Consider the following 21,175-nt stretch of genomic DNA (forward strand, 5'->3'; position numbering starts at 1 on the left):
CGAGAATCTCAGAGACGGGTCCTCCCACCCACTGCTCACCTGTCTTCTCCATCCCCTTCTGACCCCCCCCCCACCACCCACCATCACTGGAACAGCCCACTCCCATAGTGAATGGTGGGGGGCATCATCAAAGAGGCAAAAATCGTTCTGGCCCTGGATGCCCGACGTTGCCCCCTCGGTGGGTTCCCAGGGTCCCGTGCAGTGGTTAAGCGCCCAGGTGATACACCAGGAGGCCAGGGCCATCCTGTCCTCCAGCACTTGCTAGCTGGCGAGTTTCTTCAGCTCTCTGGGCCTGGGTCAGTGTCCACACCTGTGAAATGGGAGGGGTAAGAGTGTCTGCCCATGAGTGCCGGGCTGAGAACACACGTCTGGGCACAGGGTTCCCCTCCGGCCATTCGCCGTCACAATGCCTTTTTATCCCCGGCACTCTGTGTGGGACCCGCTGGTGGCCGCTGGTGGAGGGCAGAATTGTCAGGTTAGAGAAACATGCTGTCTCACCCGATCAGGAAGCACATGGCCTTCGCCTCCCCCAGCCACCCCAGGGCTGCGTGAACACACCAGACGGCAAGATGTCCAGACCCCATCTCCACTGCTGAACATACGTATCTTCAGGGCTTGTGGGAGAAAGTGTCTGCTGCTAGGGGACAACATCAGAGCCAGGTTCCAAACAGATTCCGCAACCTTCTGTCTGCCAGCCCACCTCGATCTCATTTTGTTCACCTTGCATGTCAACACAGTTAAGAGATCTCCAATGGGGTGGCAAAGCCCTTTGCACTGCACATGACACATCATAGGTACTTAGTAAGGGAGACCGGCACTTCTTCCCTGATCTCTCTATCCCCTCATCCATCCCCCCATCCACCCACCATCCCCCCATCCACCATCCCCCCATCCACCATTGACCACCCATCCACCCACCATCTGTCCATCCATCCACCCACCCATCCACCATCGACCCACCTGTCCACCCACCATCCATCCATCCATCCATCCACCCATCCATCCACCCATCCATCCACCCATCTATCCATCCATCCATCCACCCGTCCACCCACCATCCCCCCATCCACCATCCCCCCATCCACCATTGACCACCCATCCACCCACCATCTGTCCATCCATCCACCCACCCATCCACCATTGACCCACCTGTCCACCCACCATCCATCCATCCATCCATCCACCCATCCATCCACCCATCCATCCATCCATCTATCCATCCATCCATCCACCCGTCCACCCACCATCCCCCCATCCACCATCCCCCCATCCACCATTGACCACCCATCCACCCACCATCTGTCCATCCATCCACCCACCCATCCACCATCGACCCACCTGTCCACCCACCATCCACCTATCCATCCATCTATCCATCCACCCATCCATCCACCCATCCATCCACCCACCCATCCATCCATCTATCCATCCATCCATCCACCCATCCCCCCATCCACCATCCACCCACCCACCATCCATCCATCCACCCACCATCTATCCATCCACCCACACACCCATCCATCCATCCATCCATCCATCTATCCATCCACCCACCATCCAGCCACCCATCCACCCACCTGCCCATCCACGCATCCATTTGCTCCTTGGGCCCTTCATCTATGACTCATTATTTCATTATTTCTTTTGTTCACTCTTTATATGATATTCACTTACTCCATTATTCCCATTTGCTCTATCATTCATTCATTCACTCTGTCAGTCGGTCAGTGGACCAGTGGGTCAGTGGGTCAGTGGTCCGTCATCCACACACCCGTCTCCAGCCGTTCCTGCAGGCCCATCATAGGACGCTTCCGTGTGCCTCCTCTATGCCCCACACCAGGTGGGACCCGTGGGGAGTGAATAAGACAGGAGGAGGGCTGCCAGACCAGGACGGCCAGGGCCAGGGAGGGGGCATGGTTCCCAAGTGGGGTGGGAGCCAGTGGCCACAGCGGGGCTGGGGGAACAAGGCAGATCCAGAGCACTGCCAGCCAAGGAGGCCTGCTGGTGTGGGGATGGCACAGGCTGAACCGGGCAAGGATGGGGCAGGGCCCAGGGCTGAGGGTCTTCAGCGGTCACTGCCCCCACACCAGAGGAGCGCCCTCTGCAGGACCCACAGGACCACTCTCACTCACCGGTGCGCGCCTTCGTGGCCACCTCCGCCTACCGCCAAACACAAACTGCACCAGCAAGGTAGCACGTGTCCTAGGAGGCCAGAATGTAGCACATGCCCAAGACCCACGTGAGCTGTGGCGTAAACAGGGTGGACGTGCGTTTCTCTCCAGGGGTGCGGCCGTCCTGATCTGCTCCTCCTCGTTCGCTGTGCACCCCTGCCCCTGGGCGCTGCCCTCCTGGGAGGGTCTGCGCAGCCACCACCTTACTCCAGCCAGCAGGCACACCCCACCCTTTGAGGGCACGACCCACAGGTGCTCCAGTCCGACTGGCCAAGCGGTCGCCCCGGGCTGCAAGGAGGCACGGAGACACCACGTGGCCAGCTGTGGCAGGAGCCCTCCTCGCAGCAGCCCTTTTGTGCTTGTTGGAGGTTGTGTGACGATGCCACGAACACAATGCTTAATGAAATATTCAACTGCCGTGGAGTAAAGCAGGGAGCCCTCCAGGCAGCGTCCCCCACCCCCACTGCCAGCCTGCGAGCACTCTCGTGCAGGTGCCCTGTGACCTCCCGCCCGGGGGACCCCTTATCGGGCCCCTCAGCACACAGACCGAGTGACTTTTCCATCCCCTTGGCCCAGGACACCTCGCTCGCTTGGTTTCCCTCCCACATCCTGGGCGGCCTCTTCCTTGGTCTCTCCTGTCCCTGGCCGGGCACCGGATGGCGCCCCGGGACTCCTGTCCATTCCTCCTCCCCGTCTTTGCCGCTCCCTTGCTGGCCTTCTCCGATCTTTAAGTACCATCTACTGGCCCACTGCCCACCAGATCCACATCCCAACCCCAGACCTGAACGCCAGCCTTGACTCACTGCTCAGATCCTAGCTGGCATCTCCAACTCAGCACATCCACAGCAAACTCTGTCACCCCACAAACAGGCACCTCCTGCAACCTTCATCTCAGCTGATGGGGACCCCAAACCTGGGGGCCGTCCAGGCGATCAAGAAATCCCAGGCAAACCCAGAATCCGACTGTTCTCCCACTCCGCTGCTGCCCTCACTGAAGTCACCAGCATCTGCCCCAGACCACTGCACCCCCCTCCCTGGTCCCAATGGCTGCCCCTTCTCCTTTCCGGTGTAGGCTCACCCAGCAGCCAGCAGCCTCCTGTGAGGATGTGAATCAGTCTCTCCTCTGCTCACAAACAGGGTAGTCATGCTCCTGCCTCAGGACCTTTGCACATGCTGCTCCCTTTGCTGGACTGCCTTTCCAGCACATCTGTAAGAATTTCCTCAGTCGTCACCTTCTCAGTGACACCTTCTCTGATCCTACTTAAATTTTGTAACAACCCCAGCCTCCACCACGGCCTCCACCACGGCTCACTCTATCCCCTGCTTTATCTTCTCTCACACTGCTCGTCACCCTCTGACACTCATTGTGTTATGCGTGCTTTGTTTGTTTTCTGGTCCTTCCCATTAGAGTCCCATTCTGCCCATTCACTGCCAGAACCCGAGTCCCATCCCAGCACCCTGGCTGTACCCTGTAGGTGTGCAGAAGGTGTTTGTTACTGTGAAATGAGTCATTTGCTGAAAAGTTAATATTGTAAAACCCAACAGAGCTCAGGAAGCCAATGAGGTGGCTGAAGACTTGTTTTAAAGTTGTAAAAATCACCCTGGTTTATCACACTATCACTGATAAGGGGCCCAACGGCAGGAAACATCCTTTTGCCGACAGGCTGCTCTCCAACCGTTCATCTGGACAATTCACGAGCACCAGGCCAACAAGAGGCACAGACAGAACTGGCTGAGAATGAATTCAGTCTTGTTTAAAGTAGTGTGCAAGTGGAAAGTGGTCGTTGTAACGTAGGAGGTCCGGAACCATCTCCTGTGCACCCGAGTTCCCTGTGACTGGAGAACCAGTGACCTCAGTCTGTGCACAGCTGACCAACCCTGTCTCGTCCTGTCCCCGGGCCCTCCCTGGCTGGCCCACTGGGAGGCCGGGAACAGGGGTGAAGGCAGGGTGAGGCGGAGGAAGGGAAGAGTGGTCTCTAGGACTTGGTGGGGGGCCTTCTCACCAGCATGGGGACTGGAAAAAGAAGGAGCTGCGAGCCACCTAACACAGGGCTAATATCCCTTAACCCCAGGAGGACCCCCTCAGAGAGGAAAGCCCTGTCCATGACCACACAGCTTCTGGGGGGCAGACCAGGGCAGGAGCACAGCTGCCCTGTGTGCAGAGCTGGGGCGGGATCCCAGCGGAGTTAGGGGGACTATGCCGGGCAGACACCCAGGCCGGGATGGGGGCTGGGGAGGGGCATCGGAGGGAGGGCCTGAGATTGTTCCGGGTCCAAACCACAGGGCTGGGGTAGGGCGCAGGAGCCCCCACTCCTGGCACGCTCGGCCCACTGGCGCCCCTGCCCCCCAGGAAAGCCTGCTCCAAAGACAGATGCCGGCCTTTCTCAACGGCTTCTTCCAGAACAGCGAGCAGGTGGTTGTGCGGGTCATGGGCACCGTGTCGGACGTGCTGCACCGCCTGGGCGCCAACGGCGCAGCCGCGCAAAGCCTCCGGGTGGCCATCAACGCCCGCTCCTTTTTCGACGACGTGAGTGTGCCCCGGCGGAGGCGGGCACGTGCCCTGCTTATGCCCCCCTCCTGTGCCTACCCCAGGTCCTCAAAGGCAGAGGGACCCCCCCCAACTCCCCTTCTGCCCGCTGGCCTGGGGGCTGGGGAGAGGAGCCCCAAAGGCGGACACACCTGGATGTGCACCGGGCGCACCTGGGCCGCACTGGGCCCACTGGCCGCCAGGTGGCGCTCGGCCCCTTCCCCACGAGGCTGGAAGAGCATCGCCCTTCAGGCCCTCCAGCCCCCCCCCCTCTGCACCTTCCCGAAGCGCCCCGCAAGCTGGCGGTGACTGTCTCCCTTCACTGGGGAACTAGGGGGGATACGCCCCGCCCCCCCACACACCACTTTCGTGACACTTGGGTGGTCGGGGTGAGATTGCGAGGGAGAGAGAAGTGATTTCAGGTCCTGGTGGAGGGTCTGGGACCCGCGAAGGGCCCTGAGAGGGAGGCACGGCCCTGCCCAGGGGCCCCAGACCTGGTGAGAGGGCTCTGCTGAGGGACCTGAGCCCCATCCCCTCCACAGGGTGGGGGCCCCAGGCAAGTTTGGCTGTGGCTCTGAGCCCCCGTCTTGCAGGAGCGGGACGGGATCCGGGCGGCGGCCGTGGCGTTGTTCGGGGACCTGGTGGCAGCAGCGGCAGGCAGGGAGCTGATCGGCCTGCGAACCCAGGTGCACCAGAGCCTGGTGCCCCTGCTCCTGCACCTGAAGGACCGCTGTCCAGCCGTCGTCACGGTGAGTGCCTGCTGCCGGGCTTTCTCCCTGGCGGGGCTGAGGGTGTGCAGATGGCGGCAGGGAGCAGCCTTGCTCTCGGGCAGCAGGTGTGGCCACCGGCATTGGTGTCCGTGACTGAGGTTCGCCCCGTGCGCGTGCACGCGCACGCACACACGTGCATGCGAGCGCTTACGCACGTGCACGCGTGCCGCCGCGCCCTCTGTGTGGGCAGGACCCGGCCTGTTCCAGTCTCTGCCCTGTCCGCAGCACCCGCCACGTGGCGGGGGCTCGGGTCGCTCGCTGAACTTGGTGCAATGGTCAGGCTTTCCCATGTGCCAGCCGTGCCCCGTGCTGAGGCCAATGAGACACAGCGCGGCCGAAGAGAGGCATCGAGCGGCAGCTTCCAAAATGAATGGGAGACTTGCCTTGGGAGCAGCCAGGAGCCAGGCACTGTGGCCGGAGCCGGGGCTGCCCCAGAGGCCGAGGGTGGGCTGAGAGTACAGCGGGGGAGGACGGCATCGGGCCCCCGACCCACCTGAAGCTCGTGGTCTGAGGGGGGCGGGGGGGACACACCTCCAGCCCGGACAGCCCGGGCGGCAGGTGACCCCTCCCGCGGCTGTCCCCGCAGCAAGCCAAGTTCGCCCTGTACCGCTGCGCGGTGCTGCTCCGCTGGCGGATTCGGCACACCCTCTTCTGCACGCTGGCCTGGGAGAGGGGCCTCAGCGCCCGCCACTTCCTCTGGACCTGCCTGGTGAGGAGGGGCCTGGGGCGCGCGGGACCGGCCTCTGGGAGGGAGGCGGGGACTGGGGCGGGGGGCGGGGCCTGGGGCCGGGGCGGGGCCTGGGGCCGGGGCGGGGCCTGGGGGAGGAGGGGCTGAGGCGGGGCCCCGGCGAGGGCGGGAGGCGGGGCCTGCCGGATAGGGCCTGGGGCGGGGGCGAGAGGCGGGGCCGGGAGGCGGGGCCAGGAGCGAGGCTCCAGGCTTGGCGCGCCGCTGTGTCCCTCACCGCACCCGCAGCCCCCCCGGGGCTGGCAGGGGCGGGGCTGGGCTGGGGCTCTGGACTAGTCCCTGCTCCAGCAAGCAGGGCACGCTGTCCTCCGGCCAGATGACCCACAGCCAGGAGGAGTTCAGCATCCACTTGGCGCAGGCCCTCAGCTACCTGCACAGCCGCCACCACCACATCAAGACCTGGGCTGCGCTCTTCATAGGTGAGCAGGGGCGGCCGGGCCCCGGGACCCTCCTGCCTGCCCTGCCTGAGCATCCTGACCCTCTCCTGCCCTGGTCCGGCCCGCCAGCACCTGCCAGGCTACTGCAAGCGCAGCTCGGGGTCTGCTGGCAGGAGAGGAGAGGTGGTGGGTGAGGGGCCCCGGAAGGCCTGGAGAGGGTCTGACGCTCACCCGCCAGCGAGCCCTCTTCCACTGGCGGGCTCCTCTATCTGTCCCGCAGGGTACAACATCTGCTACCACCCCCAGGCCGTGTCCCAGGTGGTGAACAGCATGGACACAAACCTGTTGCTCTGCAGTAAGCAGCCCCGTGTCCCCCCGCGCAGGACCCCCAGCCCACACCTCCCACCCCACCTCTGGAGGTTCCCCCCGCCCTGGACCCCCAGCCCACACCTCCAGAGGTAGAGATGGGCACCTGTGGGATGGGGCTCACACCCACTCACTCCACCTGAGGCTCCAATAAAGTAAGGCTGTGGGCGGGCACCCAAAAGTGAGGGGCGAGGAATAGGTGGGGTTGGGGAGGCAGAGGAGGTGGGGTCCAGGTGTGGTCCTGCCACGCCCCCACCCCTGCTGGAAGGAGGGGCTGCTCTCCGGGAGCATGGGCCCTCGGACTCCCTCCACCAGGGTGGGGCTGCGGGCAGACGGGACCCCGGGGCACCTCTGACTTGTCTCTCCTCCCCTGGAGCTTTTGAAGATCTCAAAAAAGACCCAGAGCCCGGCATCCGGGAATTTGCCAGCAGGCAGCTGTCTTTCCTTCAGGAGATGGCCGCCAGACCGCAGTGACCTCCAGCCGTCCTCCCTCACCCTCCTCCTCCCCTGTGCCCACCGAATTGGTCAACCCTGCCCCGTCCACACGGAGCTTGGATGCATAAGATGTTTCCATTTGAAAAAAAGATGTAGGTTCAAAGAACCTTCACACCTGCCAGCTCCCTGCCCGCCATCTCGTGACCCCAGAGGACTGAGGCAAGCCCACGGGACCCCGGCAGGACTAGGGAACAGGGACAGGCCTAGAGTAGAGGGGGCAGACCAGGTATCCCAGAGGCAAACTGTGAAGTCTGTGCAGGGTCCTGCAAATGACAGCTAGTGGAAGTCAGGTGCAGCCATGGTCCGCCAGGGTCTGAGTACTGAGGAGGTTGTCCAAGGGCAGCCACCGTGGAATGGAGCCGTTTACCAAGCCCCCCCCCCCCACCCCTGAGTCTTCAGTTTGTCTCTGGTTTGGAGCTTAATAGTCACTGGGGAGCGGGCCGTGGGGAAACGGTCCTTTGGCTGGTCTCCCTCAGTCCAGGTGACTCAAGGTCTCCCTCCACCATGACCCCTTGCCTCCGGAGTCCAGTCAGGGCTGGGCCAGAGCCAGACCTTCCCAGCGGGGCCTGGGTGAGCTGTGTATGGCCCGAAGCAAGGGTCTCAGCTCTCTGAGCCTCAGCTATTCCATCTGTAAAATGGGTAGAAAGACCTTCCTCCCCGGACCCCTCACAGGACTGAGTCCAAAGACGGTCCTTCTGGCAAGCACCCCCACCTCCCATGCAGCCACCTGGAGACCAGCCTGACCTTCAGCCAGGTGCTCCCTTCTCAGCCTTGGTTTTCCCACATGTGAAATGGGCAGATGGGCCTTTCCCCGGTCTGTCGAAGTTCCTCCTAGGGCCTGAGTCCCAGGCAGTCTCTCAGGACCCCCCCCCTCTCGACCAGCCGGCCACCCACCTACCCTGTCTCTCAAGTGCGCACACAGCCCCTCCACACCTTTGCTCAGGAAGCTCCTTCCATCCGGAGCACCTTCCCCACTCCCCCCCGCCAAGGGCCTCCACACTGCCCCATTCTTCAAGGACCAGGCTGCATGTCCCCCCCAGAGGGAGCCCCCTTCTCAGCCCTTCCTCAGCCCACCTTGAGCCTGAGCCGCCCCCCCCAACCCTTGCACCAAACTCCCAGGCTGTCTCACCCCGCCCCCTCCCCCAGACTGTGGGCGCCCTGGGGCAGGGATGCGGGTGCACAGGGCTGGCACAGAGGGGGCCCCAAAACTTGGATGGTGCGTCAAAAAAATACAGCGACCTTCCTGGAGCACGCATTTACTAGCCTTCTCAGGTGTGTTCCATTTGATAGAGCCGGGGGCCCCTCTCCACCCAGGAGCCCAGAGAGGGCTGGGGTCTGCGGCCCCCATCCTACCCATCGGTCCATCTCTGAATAAGGCCCCCTGAGGAGCGACTTTGGGGTGGCGCTCCCTTTCACAACTCCCATCCTGTGCACGGATCTCCCTGGGTGCTCCAACCCCCTGGCTGGGCATGGGGGATGTGCTCCCTAGGGACCACGGAGCAGGTTACGGGGTCCCCTAGTTCCAGCCTGGTGGGTGTGGTCTCTGGGCACGGGTGCGATCTCCCCTAAAAGGGGGACCTTCCCTGGGTTCACCTACCCGCTTCACCACCTGGCCCCTGCACACCCTCCTCCGGGAAGTCTGCTTCAGGAAAAGAAAGCTTGGAGCTGGGTGGGCCTGGACCCGGTGGGTTCCTGGAGCCAACAGTGCCAGGCAAGCCTTGAGTCTGGGACCGGGGAGGGTCCCAACTCCTACTAGCAGGGCAGCTGGGCTCTACAGAGCCGGGCACACAGGCGGTGTGGCAAACGTTCACTGCCAGGCCAGGGGGAGACTGAGGGACTGGGCCTGTGTCCCTGCTGGCCACACCCCCGGTCCCCGAGAAGGGAGCAGCCCCCAGAGACCGCCCCCCTCACCAGGGCCTGTTGTTCGAGTACTAGTGGGGTGGCCCCTAGCAGGGGACGCCTGCCTCCAAGGACACGAATCTGTGCCAAGGCCCTGACGTTGCCCTTCCTGGGTGTGCCTCCAACCTGGGAAGGAGACAAGGGGTGACATCCGGACAGCTAGGTAAGCCCTCCCCCACGGACCCATCCCAGAGTGGGATGGAGGGAGTCTCAGGCCAGGCACACGCAAGGACGGGGTGGCCTGGATGCCAGGCCCGGGGCTGTGACCCCTAAGATGGGCACTGGGTCCCAGTGCCCACTGGGAGAAATGCCATCCATGAAGGCCTCTGGATGGTATCCACAGGTGGCTCCCAGCACCTGCTGGGCACAGACCACCCCCAGACGCTCCACACCAGCCAGCCAGGCCAGCCCTGGGCCCCTCCTCTGGCCGTGCCCCTTTCCTCAGCCAGGCAGGGGCCCCCAGCTCTGGGAGACCTGAGCATGGCAATCCCAGGCAGGCCCCGGCCCGGGCCTCTTGTACACTCAGACTCACTCACCCCGTGTCCCTGTGGCCTCCTCTCCCCACCCTGCGCTGATGGCATGGGGCGTCCCTCCACCTCAGCCAAGTGGCCACCACCGCCTGCACCCTTCTCCCGGCCTCTGAGGCTGAAACGAGGGCACCTGGTGGGGGCAGGAGCAGCCGCCCCACTGGACACGAGGCCCTGAGGAATTACCGAGTGAGTCCCTGTCTGTCCTGCAGAGGAGCAGCCCTGGCAAGGCAACTGGGCAGGGCCCCACACAGGCCACATCAGAGAGGTGCTCACTCTGCTGGATCAGGGATGCGTCCCGGGCCCCTAATCCAGGGAGCGCAGGGACCCAGCACAGACACCAGGGGGAGCCCCAGTGCCGCCAGCAGGAAGGCCTCGGGGTCAGGGGGTGGGCAGTGGCCTCCCGGGGCCCCACCCAGTCTCCCAAGGCGCCCCCCCCCCCCCGCCCCCGTCCACCCCGCCTGGCCCCGCACCCCACTCTCCACGCACACACAGCCACAGAGTCCCATTTTATTGCCTTTGGTGTCCAGGACATCTGACAGTCTCCAGACCCAGTAACTGAAAGTGCCAAGAACAGGTCAGGATGGAGGAGGGGTCAGGCCCAGTGGCTACAAAATACACCTGCCCCCTAACAAATGAGCCTGAGAGGAAAGCTGCCCAGGGGACAGTGTGGGAGGGCCGGGCCGGGGCGCCCCAGCTAAGCCTCAGACAGAGAGAGAGCTGCAGGCACAGAGCCAGGAAGAGCGAGACATCAGACTCGGGGAGAGGCAGAGACACCCAGAGACGCAGAGAGAGACGGGGCTCCGGGGCCCAGACGCAGAGACGCAGGGCATAGAGACAAAGGGAAGGGCAGGTCCGCAAAGTGGTGGACACGGGCAGACGGAGACACAGGGATGACCAGACGGGACGAGACGGCAGAGGGCACGCAGGGCGAGCTGGGCCCAGGGGACACAGGGGTGCCGAGGTGCCGGGAGAGGAGGCGAGGCGGCAGCGGAGCCCCTGCTCAGAGGCCCTGGGCTACATGACACAGCACTTGGTCTTGTGTGCGTGTGGTTCTTTGAACCGCAGTCTCTGCTTTGGCCGGTATTTTTCCAAGTAGGTGAGCTGCTTGCTGTTGATGGCTCCACGCCGCTTTCTGGGGAGACAGGACAGGGGTGGGGTCAGTGGGGGGGGGGGGGGGCGGGACACTCAGCACCTGCCCAGCCAGCCGCGGGGTCCTGGGGAGACGGGGTCAGGGGGCACGCTCAGCACCTGCCCAGCCCCGGCGAGCTCCAGGCAGAGTTCGCCTCACCTCCAGGCCCTTCCCGGGCCCTTCCCAGTGCTGATGTCACCCTTCCCGTATCTGCTGTCGCTGCTACCAGTATTCACCCGGCCTGGGGTCACCTCCTGCAGGCTAGCTCCCGAGCCCTGTCCCCCCATGGTACCCGCCCTCCTCCTTTACCTGGTACCACCCCACCCCCAGGCCACGGGCTCCTACAGGGTCACAGGGTGACGCCCAGGCAGCCCTGCAGCCAGGGAGGGAGTGAGGGCCTCAGATGACAGGACATGGGGAACCCCTAAGGCTGCCCACCAAGCACTTCAGGAAGTCAACCGTCCCCACCCACCCACCACCTCAGGCGTCGCCACGTGCTTGCTGGGGCCCACAAATGGGAGTGCAGGAGACTCTGCAGGCAAAGCTTCCAGAGCCCCTCCAGCCCCGAGACTGGCATCGCTAGAGAAGGGCTGCCCCCCTGGGGGCCCAGGCTCCCTGAGCAGAGCCCGCTGTAACCACATCCAAGGGCCATATGCGTGAAGGATGAGTCTAAGCTGTGCTGAGTCCCTGTGCTTTGGACCTGCTGGGTGCCGCAGCCTGTCCGCATTCACACCGCCGTGGACCACAGGGCCTGGGGCCCCTCCTCACCCCACACTCCCAGCTCCAGGGGCCGCACACAGGGACCGGTCCCCACTGGGGCACGCGGCCTGGCTGCAGGGCCCTCACAAATGCGTCGATACTACAGAATGAGGCTGTGTGGGACTGGGGGCATCTCGGAGGTCACCCTGTGGCCAGGGGCCAGGAGTGCCTGCCGGCAAGGGTGGGGAGTCCAGGATAAGGACCCCCTAAACCCAGACCCCCAAATGCACACCAACTGGCCTGCACCCCGACCCCCACCCCCGGCCACTCACTGTCGGATGAACTGGATGGCGTCTTCGTACTTCATTCCGCTCTCGATGAGAGCCAGTGCCACGAGGACCGGAGCCCTGGGGACAGACCCGGGGCTGGATCAAGCCTCGGCACCCCACCCCTCCCCCGACGGGCCGCCTGCCGAGGGCACAGAGCGATGCCTTCACCCTCACATCCACCAAAAAGCTGTCCAGCACCTCCCCTCTGTGGAGGGCACAGGCAGCAGCTCAGCCCCACCACCTGCTGTGCAGCCCCAGGTGGGCCGGGCACCCTCTCTGAGCCTCAGGCTCCCCACGTGTAAACGCGCAGGAGAGCCAGAGGGTGAGCAGGGCGTGCGTCTGGCCTGGGATGAGGGCTTGATACTTGCCATCAACCCCGCTTGCCAGCCCTTGCCCTGAAACCGGGGGCCACTGCCCAGGTCACTACAGTCATACGTGGCTGTTGGGGGGATGGGTTTTTGGGTCAGGGAGGGGGGTGGGTGGCAGCTCCTTCCGGCTCGAGTACAGGGACAAAGTTGCAACCCAGCAGCAGGGAGGGGGATCAGACTTGGGGAGGGACTCCCACCCCGTGGTCATGTGTGATGTGGGCCCAGCACCCACGTCCGAGATCAAGGTGGACCTCGGGATTCCCACGTCCCCGTGAGCCCCACCCTGCCCCCGCCGGCTCACCGTCCCAGGCCGGCTACGCAGTGAACGGCCACACAGCTGCCAGGGTCATCACAGAACTTGGCCTTCAGTAGGCTCAGCCAGTCCTCCACCACTTTGCCAGGTGGGGGCGCCCCGTCGTCAAACGGCCAGTCCTGCAGAGGGCAGCAGCCAGTGAGGCTAGAGGCCCCCGGGGCCAGCCAGCCTGTGGCTCAGACAAGGTCGTCTCTCTGAGAAGCACAGAGGGACCCCACGAAGGGGAGGGACAGCAGGCCCCAAAGGGCAGGAAGCTGGCCAGGCAGGCAGTCCCCACGGAGGGGTTCCTCATCCTCTCTGCTCCAAGAAGATGTCCCCTTCTCCAGGAAGCCTTCCCTGAACACCCCATCCTTCCCTTTCCCAAGCACGGTGACTATGTCCCCTCCCTGTCAGCCCACGCTCTCATTCCAGGGTCACAGCCTGAGCGACTCTGGGTGGGCAGGCCCAAGGGGCATAGACTACAAATGTGCCTGACAGGTGCCTCTTTGTGTCCCCAGCTCCCAGCCCAGCCGCACAAAGCAGGCCCGGCCCAGCTACCAGGAAGGAGTGAAGAGAGGGCAGAGGGGTGAGACCCATTGTTCTGGGAGCTGGATTCCAGAACAGTGACAGCTGGGCCCTCTCCAGATGTTCAGGGATTAATTTGGTTTCGAAAAATTAGCTGTGCTGCCCACCTCCCCGAGCGCTCTGGAAGAGGTGGGGAGCCTCCGGAGTAAGGGCCCAGCCTTGCCGTGAAGACAGAGATACTTAGGTCCCAGTGAAGGAGATTCACGCGGGGCAGAGGGGAACCGCTCCTCGGGCACCAAAGGTGAATCGAGTGGGCCCCCCGAGGTGGACAGGGAGGCGGCTCGCTGAGGGAAAGCTAGTAACTAAGGGGTCCTCTGGCGCTGAACAGGCCGAGGCCACCGGACCCAGAGCTGCCCCCACCCCGCCACCCCGTGCCTTGGGCAGCCCTGCACTAGGGGACGCGCCATACACACGTGGCCTGACCCACAGGCATGTGGCAGCACGGTCGTCCCTTCCTGCGCCTGGACTCGGGTCCCCGGGGCCAAGGGACCAAAGAAACAGCCCCAAGGCTCCCTCCCCTGGGCCTCTGTGGATGGCTTCCCCAGGGGCCACGCAGGAGTGCCTGCCCCACCCTCCTCACCATACGGTTCCCACACCGACAAGCCTGAGATGAGCCCCCAGGCGGCCCGGACACGGAGGAGCCGGCACGGAGCCCGTGGGACCCCCGATTGTCCCACCCTGCTCGGACCCCTGCACAGTGAGGTCTCGTTCCCGCCCGCCCGCCACCTGATGGGGGTGGGGTGCTATCCTGAAGGTGCCCCCCCGACGTGGTCCCAGCTCTGGCACCTTCTGGCTGTGCCTCAGATGGTGACTGACCCGAGCCTCAGTTTCTCCATGACAGAGCCCCACGTGGGGGCTGCCGTGCAGTGACGGTGGGGGGCGGGGGGGGGGGGGTGCCCGGCAGCCCAGGCAGACCCAGGAGGGTCTGGCAACATGAGCTATGCCTGTGGACGTGCACAGGGCGCGTGCTCCTGCCTCGAGGGCCCCACTGGCCAGGGCCTCTCTGGACATGTGCCCAAACGCCACATGGCCCAGGTGCCAGCACGCCTGGGGGGGGGGGGGGCAGGTGGCCCTAGCGAGGCCCCGCAGGCCCGCCTCATGGCAAGCTCACAGTGCAGGCCGGCCCCGTCCACCCACCTCCCCCCAGGGCAGCAGCAGCACCACCGGGGCCCCAAGACCCTCACCACCACGGTGATGCCGTCCTTCTCCAGAGGGGCCTTGTCGTAGGTCACTTCGCACACCCGCACCACGGTGGTGGCCCCGTACTTCTTCAGGTCCTGGCAGGGAGGGAGGACGAAGGCAGGCCGGGCTGGGGCTGAGGGGTCCAGGGTGGGTACCCCCCGTCTGGGGCCCCCAGGGCAGGGCCGCGGCCCCCCCACAACAAAACAGAAAGGCCGATGCCAAGAGTAACCACTAGGGTGGCCTTTCAGGCCCAACGACTTGCTGTGGGTAGAAGAGGCTTTCCTGATGCTTCTGGGCGAGGGTCCCTGAGCCCACCCGGTGAAGGCAGGGTGTCCCCGCCTACCCTCGTTGCAATCGCAGCTAACCAGCCATGAGCCTGGCCTCCCAGCACATCTCTGCCATCATCCTGGGTGCTCGGGAACCCCCCTCGCCCCCGCCCCGTACCAGCATTTTCCAGACAAAGCTCCTGGGTCCCCAAGCAGGGACAGGACACTGTGCTCCGCACGTGGCCCTGCATGGTCCCCACTCTGAGTTGCCCTCCTGGCCAGGCTCTCGTGGACGGGTCCAGTTGAGGGCACAGCCGGACCCCACACGAGGGCCTTCAGACTCTTGAGGGGCAGGCCTCAGCGGGCGGGGGACCTCACGGTGCACAGGGCCAGCACCTGCTCGGATGGCGGCCGGGAGGCAAGACCCCGGGCACCAGCGGTGGGGAAGCCCCAGGCTACCAGAGGAAAGGTCAAGGCAGTTCACAGCCAGGCTGTTTATATTTATCCTCTACGCGGGGGGTCTGCTCCACGGGGGCCACGAGCAGGGGCTACCCCCACCACACCTGCTCCAGAGCTATTCTGGGAGCAGTGACGAGTCATCCATCTGCTAGACCTTGCTCATCGTGCGGTAGGGACACTGGACACAATGAGGCAGGACAGCGATTCTGAGAATGGGGGGGCACAGGAAGGCGGACAGGGCCCGGAGGCCATAGGGCCACCTCCGAATTCCTCTGTGCGTGTGGCAAAGGGGCTGCCACACAGCCCAGGGTTGAGCCCTGATCCTCACCACAGACGACCTTGCCCCGGTCACACTCTGGGCCCTGACCCCGGTCACACAGACCCTGACCCCAGGCTGGGTCCTGTGCCGAGTCCTGGGCTGAGTCTTTCCCCACGTCCTGCTATTACCTCAAGGGTGTCAGCTGTGAAGAGGGGCAGCCCTCGTCTGCAGGGCCCCTGGCAGTGTCCAGGCCCAGGCCCCTGATGGCAGGGCACCCACTGCCTCCCTCTATACAGTGTTTCGGGTCCTCTCCCACCCAGGCCCCTGTTTCATTATGACAAGCACCATGGGGGCGGCTCTCACCTTACAGAGGGAAGGGAGGAGGGTCTGAGACCCATGCACAGCTCTACAAACACCTCTGGTCACGCCAACGGTGGCCACTCCTCCTCGTAAGCCAGCTCAGGTGCTTACCCAGCCCCTTCCCCCACAGATCTTCACCCTGAAGCCTCCGGCCCCGCCGGTCCTAACCCAAGGGCTCCCTAAGAGCCAGCAGGCTTCCTGCAGCCTGGGCTGGCCATGGAACTTCACTCCGCTTGCCGCCGTGGGCCTCTCTGCCTGCCTCGAGCTGTTTCCACAGCCACTTCCCACCTCGGGACCCCTCCCTCGTCCTTCCCGTGCAGCCTCTGCTCCAGTGCAGGCGATGTCCTGAGGGCCTGATGCCCGCTTCTCCTACCTCTGAGCCTGCCTCAATTTACACAGCATGGAGCACCTACCCCCTGCCCTACACCGTCCTGCCCTGCAGGCCCCCAAGGAGCTGCTGACCCCACGACTGCCCTCCCACCGAGCTCCCCAGGACAGTCCGGGCTCCCGCCTTGGGGTCCTATAACCGGGGCCACAGTTTTGCTCCCAAAGGCAGTGTGTGGGTTGACGGCTCGAAGTCCACCGCTCCCCACCCCCGCCAGCTCTCGGGAGGCGTGCGGACACCCCTCCGGGCCCCACCTACCTCAATGAAGGTGCTGAGCGTGGCGTTGGTGGGGTTGTGCGTGATCAGGAAGCGCATCCGCTTGTAACTCACCTCCACAGGGGCCGGCCGGTTCATCCGGGCCATGCTCCTCCGAGGACCGGGCGGGGCCCAGGGAGGGGCCGCACGGGGCTGGGGGCCGCAGTGGAGAAGCCCCCACCTGCCCCCCCCCCCACAGCCCGAGGAGACCGAGATCCCTGGGCTTGATCGAGACACAGAAAACCCCTTGCAAACCCGCCCCAGCCGCACAGATGCTTTGCAAACACCTCGGAGGCGGAAGGGCTGAGTAGCAGAGTCCAGCTCCTTACAAAGCAAAGGAAAGACACGGGCCCCAGAGAAGCAAAAGTAAAAATAAGGGCAACCAAAAACCCAGCGAGGCAAACTTTAAAAAGCCCGGAGCGAATGGGCCGCCGTGGCTCCGTCCAGCACTGCCTGCCTCTGGGGACGCCCCCTCTGCATCGGTGGACAGGCAAGCGGCCCCCTGCGCTCAAAGGCGGGCCCCAGACCCTCAAGGGCCGAAGGAAAACCGAACTTGAACTGGACCAGCGGTGGGGGTGGGCGGCGGCCGCGGGGGCGGGCGGCTCTGACACACAGGGCCTCTGTCACGTTACCCCATCGGGGTACTGCGAGTCCTGGAGGGCGCCCGGGGGCTCAGGCGGCACAGCCGGCCCTGGGCCGGACAGCAGGGAACATCGGCAGGCGAGGGCAATGGTGAGGGCCAGAGGCGCGCAGGCCCCCTCGGCAGCAGGCGTCGCGGCGATGTTGGGCCCGGGCAGAATTCAGAGCTGCCCCCCCGAGGTCCTCTCCATAAATCCCAGGCCGCTCAGCAGCAGGCTAACGTCTGCAGGAGAGGAAACGAACAGAAAAGGGCGTCACCGGGAGCCCCCGTCTCCTGTGAGAAGTGCAAGTCTGCCCACCCCGGCGAGGGAGTCAGTGCTTCCCTGCAGGACCGTGCTGAGCGAGTGACCCTCCTCCGCCCTCAGTTTCCCCCACCTGGGAGCACAAGGACGGACAGCTCCCGCCAGGTCTGGCTCACAGCCCCGACCGCCACCGGCGTAGAGTGAAAAGGGACGGAGGGAGGGATCCCAGGGACACACGCCGCACGAGTGGGCTCTAACCCAGTGTGCAGATTTCAGGGCCGTCTGCATAGCAACAGAAGCTGCCCCCCCTCCAGCCTGGGTCCCCCTCTGCTGACCAGCAGACACCCCACCCCCACCCCAGCCACACTGCTCTGTGGAATCCCGGGCCTCTGTGGAATTTCTGAGCCCAGATCATTCCGGGGCGGCCAGTCCTCAGGGAAAGGGGCTCAAGCGTGGGTGCCAAAGTGACCGGGGAAAACAGCGGGGAGAGAGGACTGCGGCCCGGCTCATAGCTGCAAACCACCTTAAACATGTCTCACGGGTGCCCCATGGGAACCTCCACCCCTCCGCTGTCTCCACCGCTCACCCACAGGGCCGGCCGGGCGCGGGAGTAAACAAACCGGGCTCTGCCGGCGGGGAGCTGGAGAAGCAGAGGCAGACCACAGCGGCCAAAGGGCCAGCTGGCTACGAGACGCTTGTCAAGGTGTGACCGCGCAGGTGGCCAGGAGTGGGTCACACTGCGATGGCCGCAGGGAGGGAAGCGGCCGGGCCACAGAGACCACCATCGAGCACCACCACACACCCCTCTCTCCCTCCCTGGGCCCCAAAGTTCCTGGGCTGGGGTCCCAGCAGGAGCACCCAACCCCACCCCCACCCCTACCCCCCCCACACGGGCTGGGACACCGCGGGCACACCAGTGACCTCAGTTTCCCCATCTGCACAATGAGGGGTTATACAAGATGCTCCCGAAGCCCCTCAGGCTGTGACCCAGTGGTCATCGGACCCCTCCGGCCACTGGGAGTGGCCCCAGCCCCACCGGCCGCACCCTATCTGCTCACTTGGGCAGGCCCTCCGTTCCCCAACCCAGCACCCCTTACCTTTGCCCCCGTCCCAGCACCCCCTTCTCCAGCCGTCCGCCAGCAAGCTGAGCCCATGGGGGCTCGGCCTAGGTGCGGCAAGGGCCCAAGGCCTGGGCCACCGGACAGGAAAGGTGTCCCCAGGCTTAGGGCAGGTGCCACACCTCACACTCGGTCCTGTGCCATGGCCCTAGCAGGGCCCAATGGGAAGTGTCCCCGGAGGGGGAGAAAGGCAGAGGGAAGGAAGCCGCGGCCCCAAACCTGAGCTGTCCCAGCACAAGCCTCCGCTTTGAGTGCAGGTGAGGAAGGAGAGAGCCTAGGGCGCCCTGAACACACAAACACCTGTTCCTCCTGGGGCAGCAGGATGTTCCCGAGTGTGTGTGTGTGTGTGTGTGTGTGTGTTTACCAGAAAGAAAGAAGAAAAAAGGCCCGAAGAACCACAGGGTTACAAGCCTCTCCCTGAGGGGCTGACCTGCCCCCTCACTGCCCCCAGCCTCTGGGCACCCGGGGAGACCCCAGCATAGGGCCCAGCCCTGCTGCCTAGGATCCCCGAACAGGTCCTCAGGGCTGAAGGCTGCTGAGCAGACTTCACCATCCACCTGAGCCTGAAGTTGTCCCCGACTGGCAGAGCTGAGAGGTTAGACTGGCTTGGAACAGGGAGCAGCATATAGGCTACAATGGGGTCACGGGTCTGGGCTGAGGTCGGACGAAGATCACTGCCCAGGCTGGGGTGGGGTCTGTGCAGAGTCTGGGTCCCCCACTCCCAGCGGGGAGCAGGCAGCGATGCCTCACCCCTGCTGCCCCAGGTGCTCCCACAAAGCTCAACCAGGCCTGTGGCCATCCCCCCAGGAAGAGGCCCTTCCTCCCAGCCACACCCCCTCAGTGAGGCCCCAGGGCCCCTAGCTGGTAGCTGGGTGTCTCCCCATGGGCCTTCCTGCCAGTGGCCCCACACCCGAGCTCGTGGGACCCAGCCCGTGGGACCCAGCCGGCCTCCCCACACCTGCCGGCACTGAACCCTCTGAGCGTTCACAGCAGTCGTCCACTGGAGACCAGTTAGGGGACCATGTGGTCGTCCCTGTTTGCAGATGAGTAACCAGGCCAGGGAGAGAAGGCAGGATGGTCTCTGGGCCCTGACCAGACAGGCTCTGTGGGTTTTCTCAGTCTGTCTAGGAGGCAAGAACCAACCTCCACCCCGGTTTCTAAGAGATTCAGGGAGGCTACAACCCTCATTCCTGGTCACAGCCTGCCCAGTTTGCATCCGCTTCGGTGAGGGCCAGCCCCTCTGGACCCAGGCCCCTGCCCGATGTGGGGCGATTCGAGAGGATTAGAGCTCAGCCGAGGTCCCAGAAGTAAAGCAGAAGCGTGGGAGCAGGGCTGGGACCCGGCAGATCCCGTAGGGTCTTGGGTGGGGGCCACCACGTCCGGTGCTGCGTGAGCCCCGAGGCGCGGGGGGAGGGGGAGCTGGTTCCAGGGGTGCGGGCCCGCTCCCCGGGGTGCCGCTGAGGTCCTCCCTGCACGCCCCCCGCCAGCACCGGCTCACCCCGGCTCAAGCGCGCGCGCGCAGGCGTCCCGCCGCCGCCTCCATCCGTGCGCGGACCGGGCAGGGCGCGGAGGCGGAGACCCGGAGCTGGGAGCTCGGGGCTCGGGGCGCGTCGGCCTCCCCGGGATGCTGGGCGCCCCGCGGCCCGGAGCTATTTATAGCTCCCGGGCATCACGTGGGCGCGACGGCTGGTGCCCAGGAGGGCCACCCGACTTGTTGTGGCTCCCACACCTGCCGCCTAAATATAACGGTGGGCCGGCCAGCGTGCCCGGGGCGAACAAAGGGGCTGCGGAGGGCCGAGCAGGGGAGAGGAAGCGGCAGGAGGAAGGGGAAATGCAAGCAGAGGGGAGGGCCGCTGACCATTGCGAGGCGGGGCCCCTGCCGAGTCGCCTGCCTTCTGCCCTGCGCGGAGCCGAAGCCCGTCACCTCCCCGCCGGCCCTCTGCGGCACCCTCTGGGGCTCCCCAGGGCCCCATCTCGCGGGAGGGATTCCCACGGCGGAAGGGGACTACACGGGCTGGCGCCGGAGGGGACCTGGGCACCGGCCAAGGCCTGCAGGTGGGGCACTCCGTGGGGCAGGGACGCCCACAAGGTGAGGGCCGAGCCCCTCGCCTGACCTGCTCAGACCCCTGCCCAGCCCCGGGACCGCACCCCGAGGGCTTTCCCACTTCCTGAGTGCCTGGCTGTGTGCGGGACACTGCTGTTCCTCCCTGAGTCCTCACCACTGCTGGGGGGGGGGGGGCTGTCATCCAGCCCACCCCCTTGGTGTGTGCAGGTGAGGAAACTGAGGCACGGGGGCTGGGAGCCCACGCAGGGTCACACGGGGAGCTGTCTCCACGTCCCCCTCATCCTCCAACGCTCAGTGCAGACCTCCCCTCAGGAGAGCCCCTCTGTGACGCTCCCAGGTGAGACCGTCCGGGTGTTCAGACCTACCCCCACCAGCAGGGTCCTGGCTTCGCCTCCTGGGAGCACCACGTAAGGAAGGCAAGTTCTCCCCAGACCTCGAGCCTCAAGAGTGGAGGCTGGCCTCACATCAAGGCCGTACCTGCCCCAGCCAGCACAGAGGCCCCCATAAGAGACGGGCGGCCCTGGCACACCAGGTCCCAGGAGGCCTCGCCTCACTGGGAACCCAGCTAAGCAGCCAGCCTGGCCCCTGCAGGCAGCAGTCAGAGCCTCGGGGCCGGGCAGGGGCCGGGGGGGGGGGGGGGGGGGGGGGGGCGGTGCCCAGAAC

At 65.0% G+C, this 21,175-nt stretch overlaps 2 protein-coding genes across 7 annotated transcripts in view; one reads left to right on the forward strand and one right to left on the reverse strand.

Moving 5' to 3' along the window:
- The window catches only part of LOC106984410 (maestro heat-like repeat family member 5), a 64,352-nt gene extending 55,147 nt beyond the window's left edge, over window positions 1-9,205 (forward strand). The window contains exons 24-29 of one of the 5 annotated variants that reach the window (XM_027063782.2): window positions 4,522-4,698; window positions 5,292-5,447; window positions 6,055-6,177; window positions 6,541-6,632; window positions 6,871-6,945; window positions 7,407-9,205. In XM_027063782.2, coding sequence (XP_026919583.2) covers window positions 4,522-4,698; window positions 5,292-5,447; window positions 6,055-6,177; window positions 6,541-6,632; window positions 6,871-6,945; window positions 7,407-7,731 — 948 coding nt within the window. In that variant the 3' untranslated portion in view covers window positions 7,732-9,205. Of the gene's footprint in view, window positions 1-4,521; window positions 4,699-5,291; window positions 5,448-6,054; window positions 6,178-6,529; window positions 6,633-6,870; window positions 6,946-7,332 lie in introns of all 5 variants that reach the window. The other 4 variants (XM_027063781.2, XM_027063783.2, XM_027063785.2 and 1 more) reach the window with 4 other exon arrangements.
- Window positions 9,206-10,373: 1,168 nt separating this feature from the next.
- Window positions 10,374-21,175, reverse strand: part of PTP4A3 (protein tyrosine phosphatase 4A3) — a 34,763-nt gene continuing 23,961 nt past the window's right edge. The window contains exons 1-6 of one of the 2 annotated variants that reach the window (XM_027063786.2): window positions 19,946-20,196; window positions 16,452-17,310; window positions 14,467-14,559; window positions 12,707-12,837; window positions 12,041-12,115; window positions 10,374-11,012 (exon numbers count right to left, since the gene is read on the reverse strand). In XM_027063786.2, the coding sequence (XP_026919587.1) occupies window positions 10,895-11,012; window positions 12,041-12,115; window positions 12,707-12,837; window positions 14,467-14,559; window positions 16,452-16,556 (522 nt within the window). In that variant the 5' untranslated portion in view covers window positions 16,557-17,310; window positions 19,946-20,196 and the 3' untranslated portion in view covers window positions 10,374-10,894. Of the gene's footprint in view, window positions 11,013-12,040; window positions 12,116-12,706; window positions 12,838-14,466; window positions 14,560-16,451; window positions 17,311-19,945; window positions 20,197-21,175 lie in introns of those variants that run through there. The other variant, XM_027063788.2, reaches the window with a different exon arrangement.

Source organism: Acinonyx jubatus, chromosome F2 (assembly GCF_027475565.1).
Source record: "Acinonyx jubatus isolate Ajub_Pintada_27869175 chromosome F2, VMU_Ajub_asm_v1.0, whole genome shotgun sequence".
Taxonomy (NCBI): Eukaryota; Metazoa; Chordata; class Mammalia; order Carnivora; family Felidae; genus Acinonyx; species Acinonyx jubatus.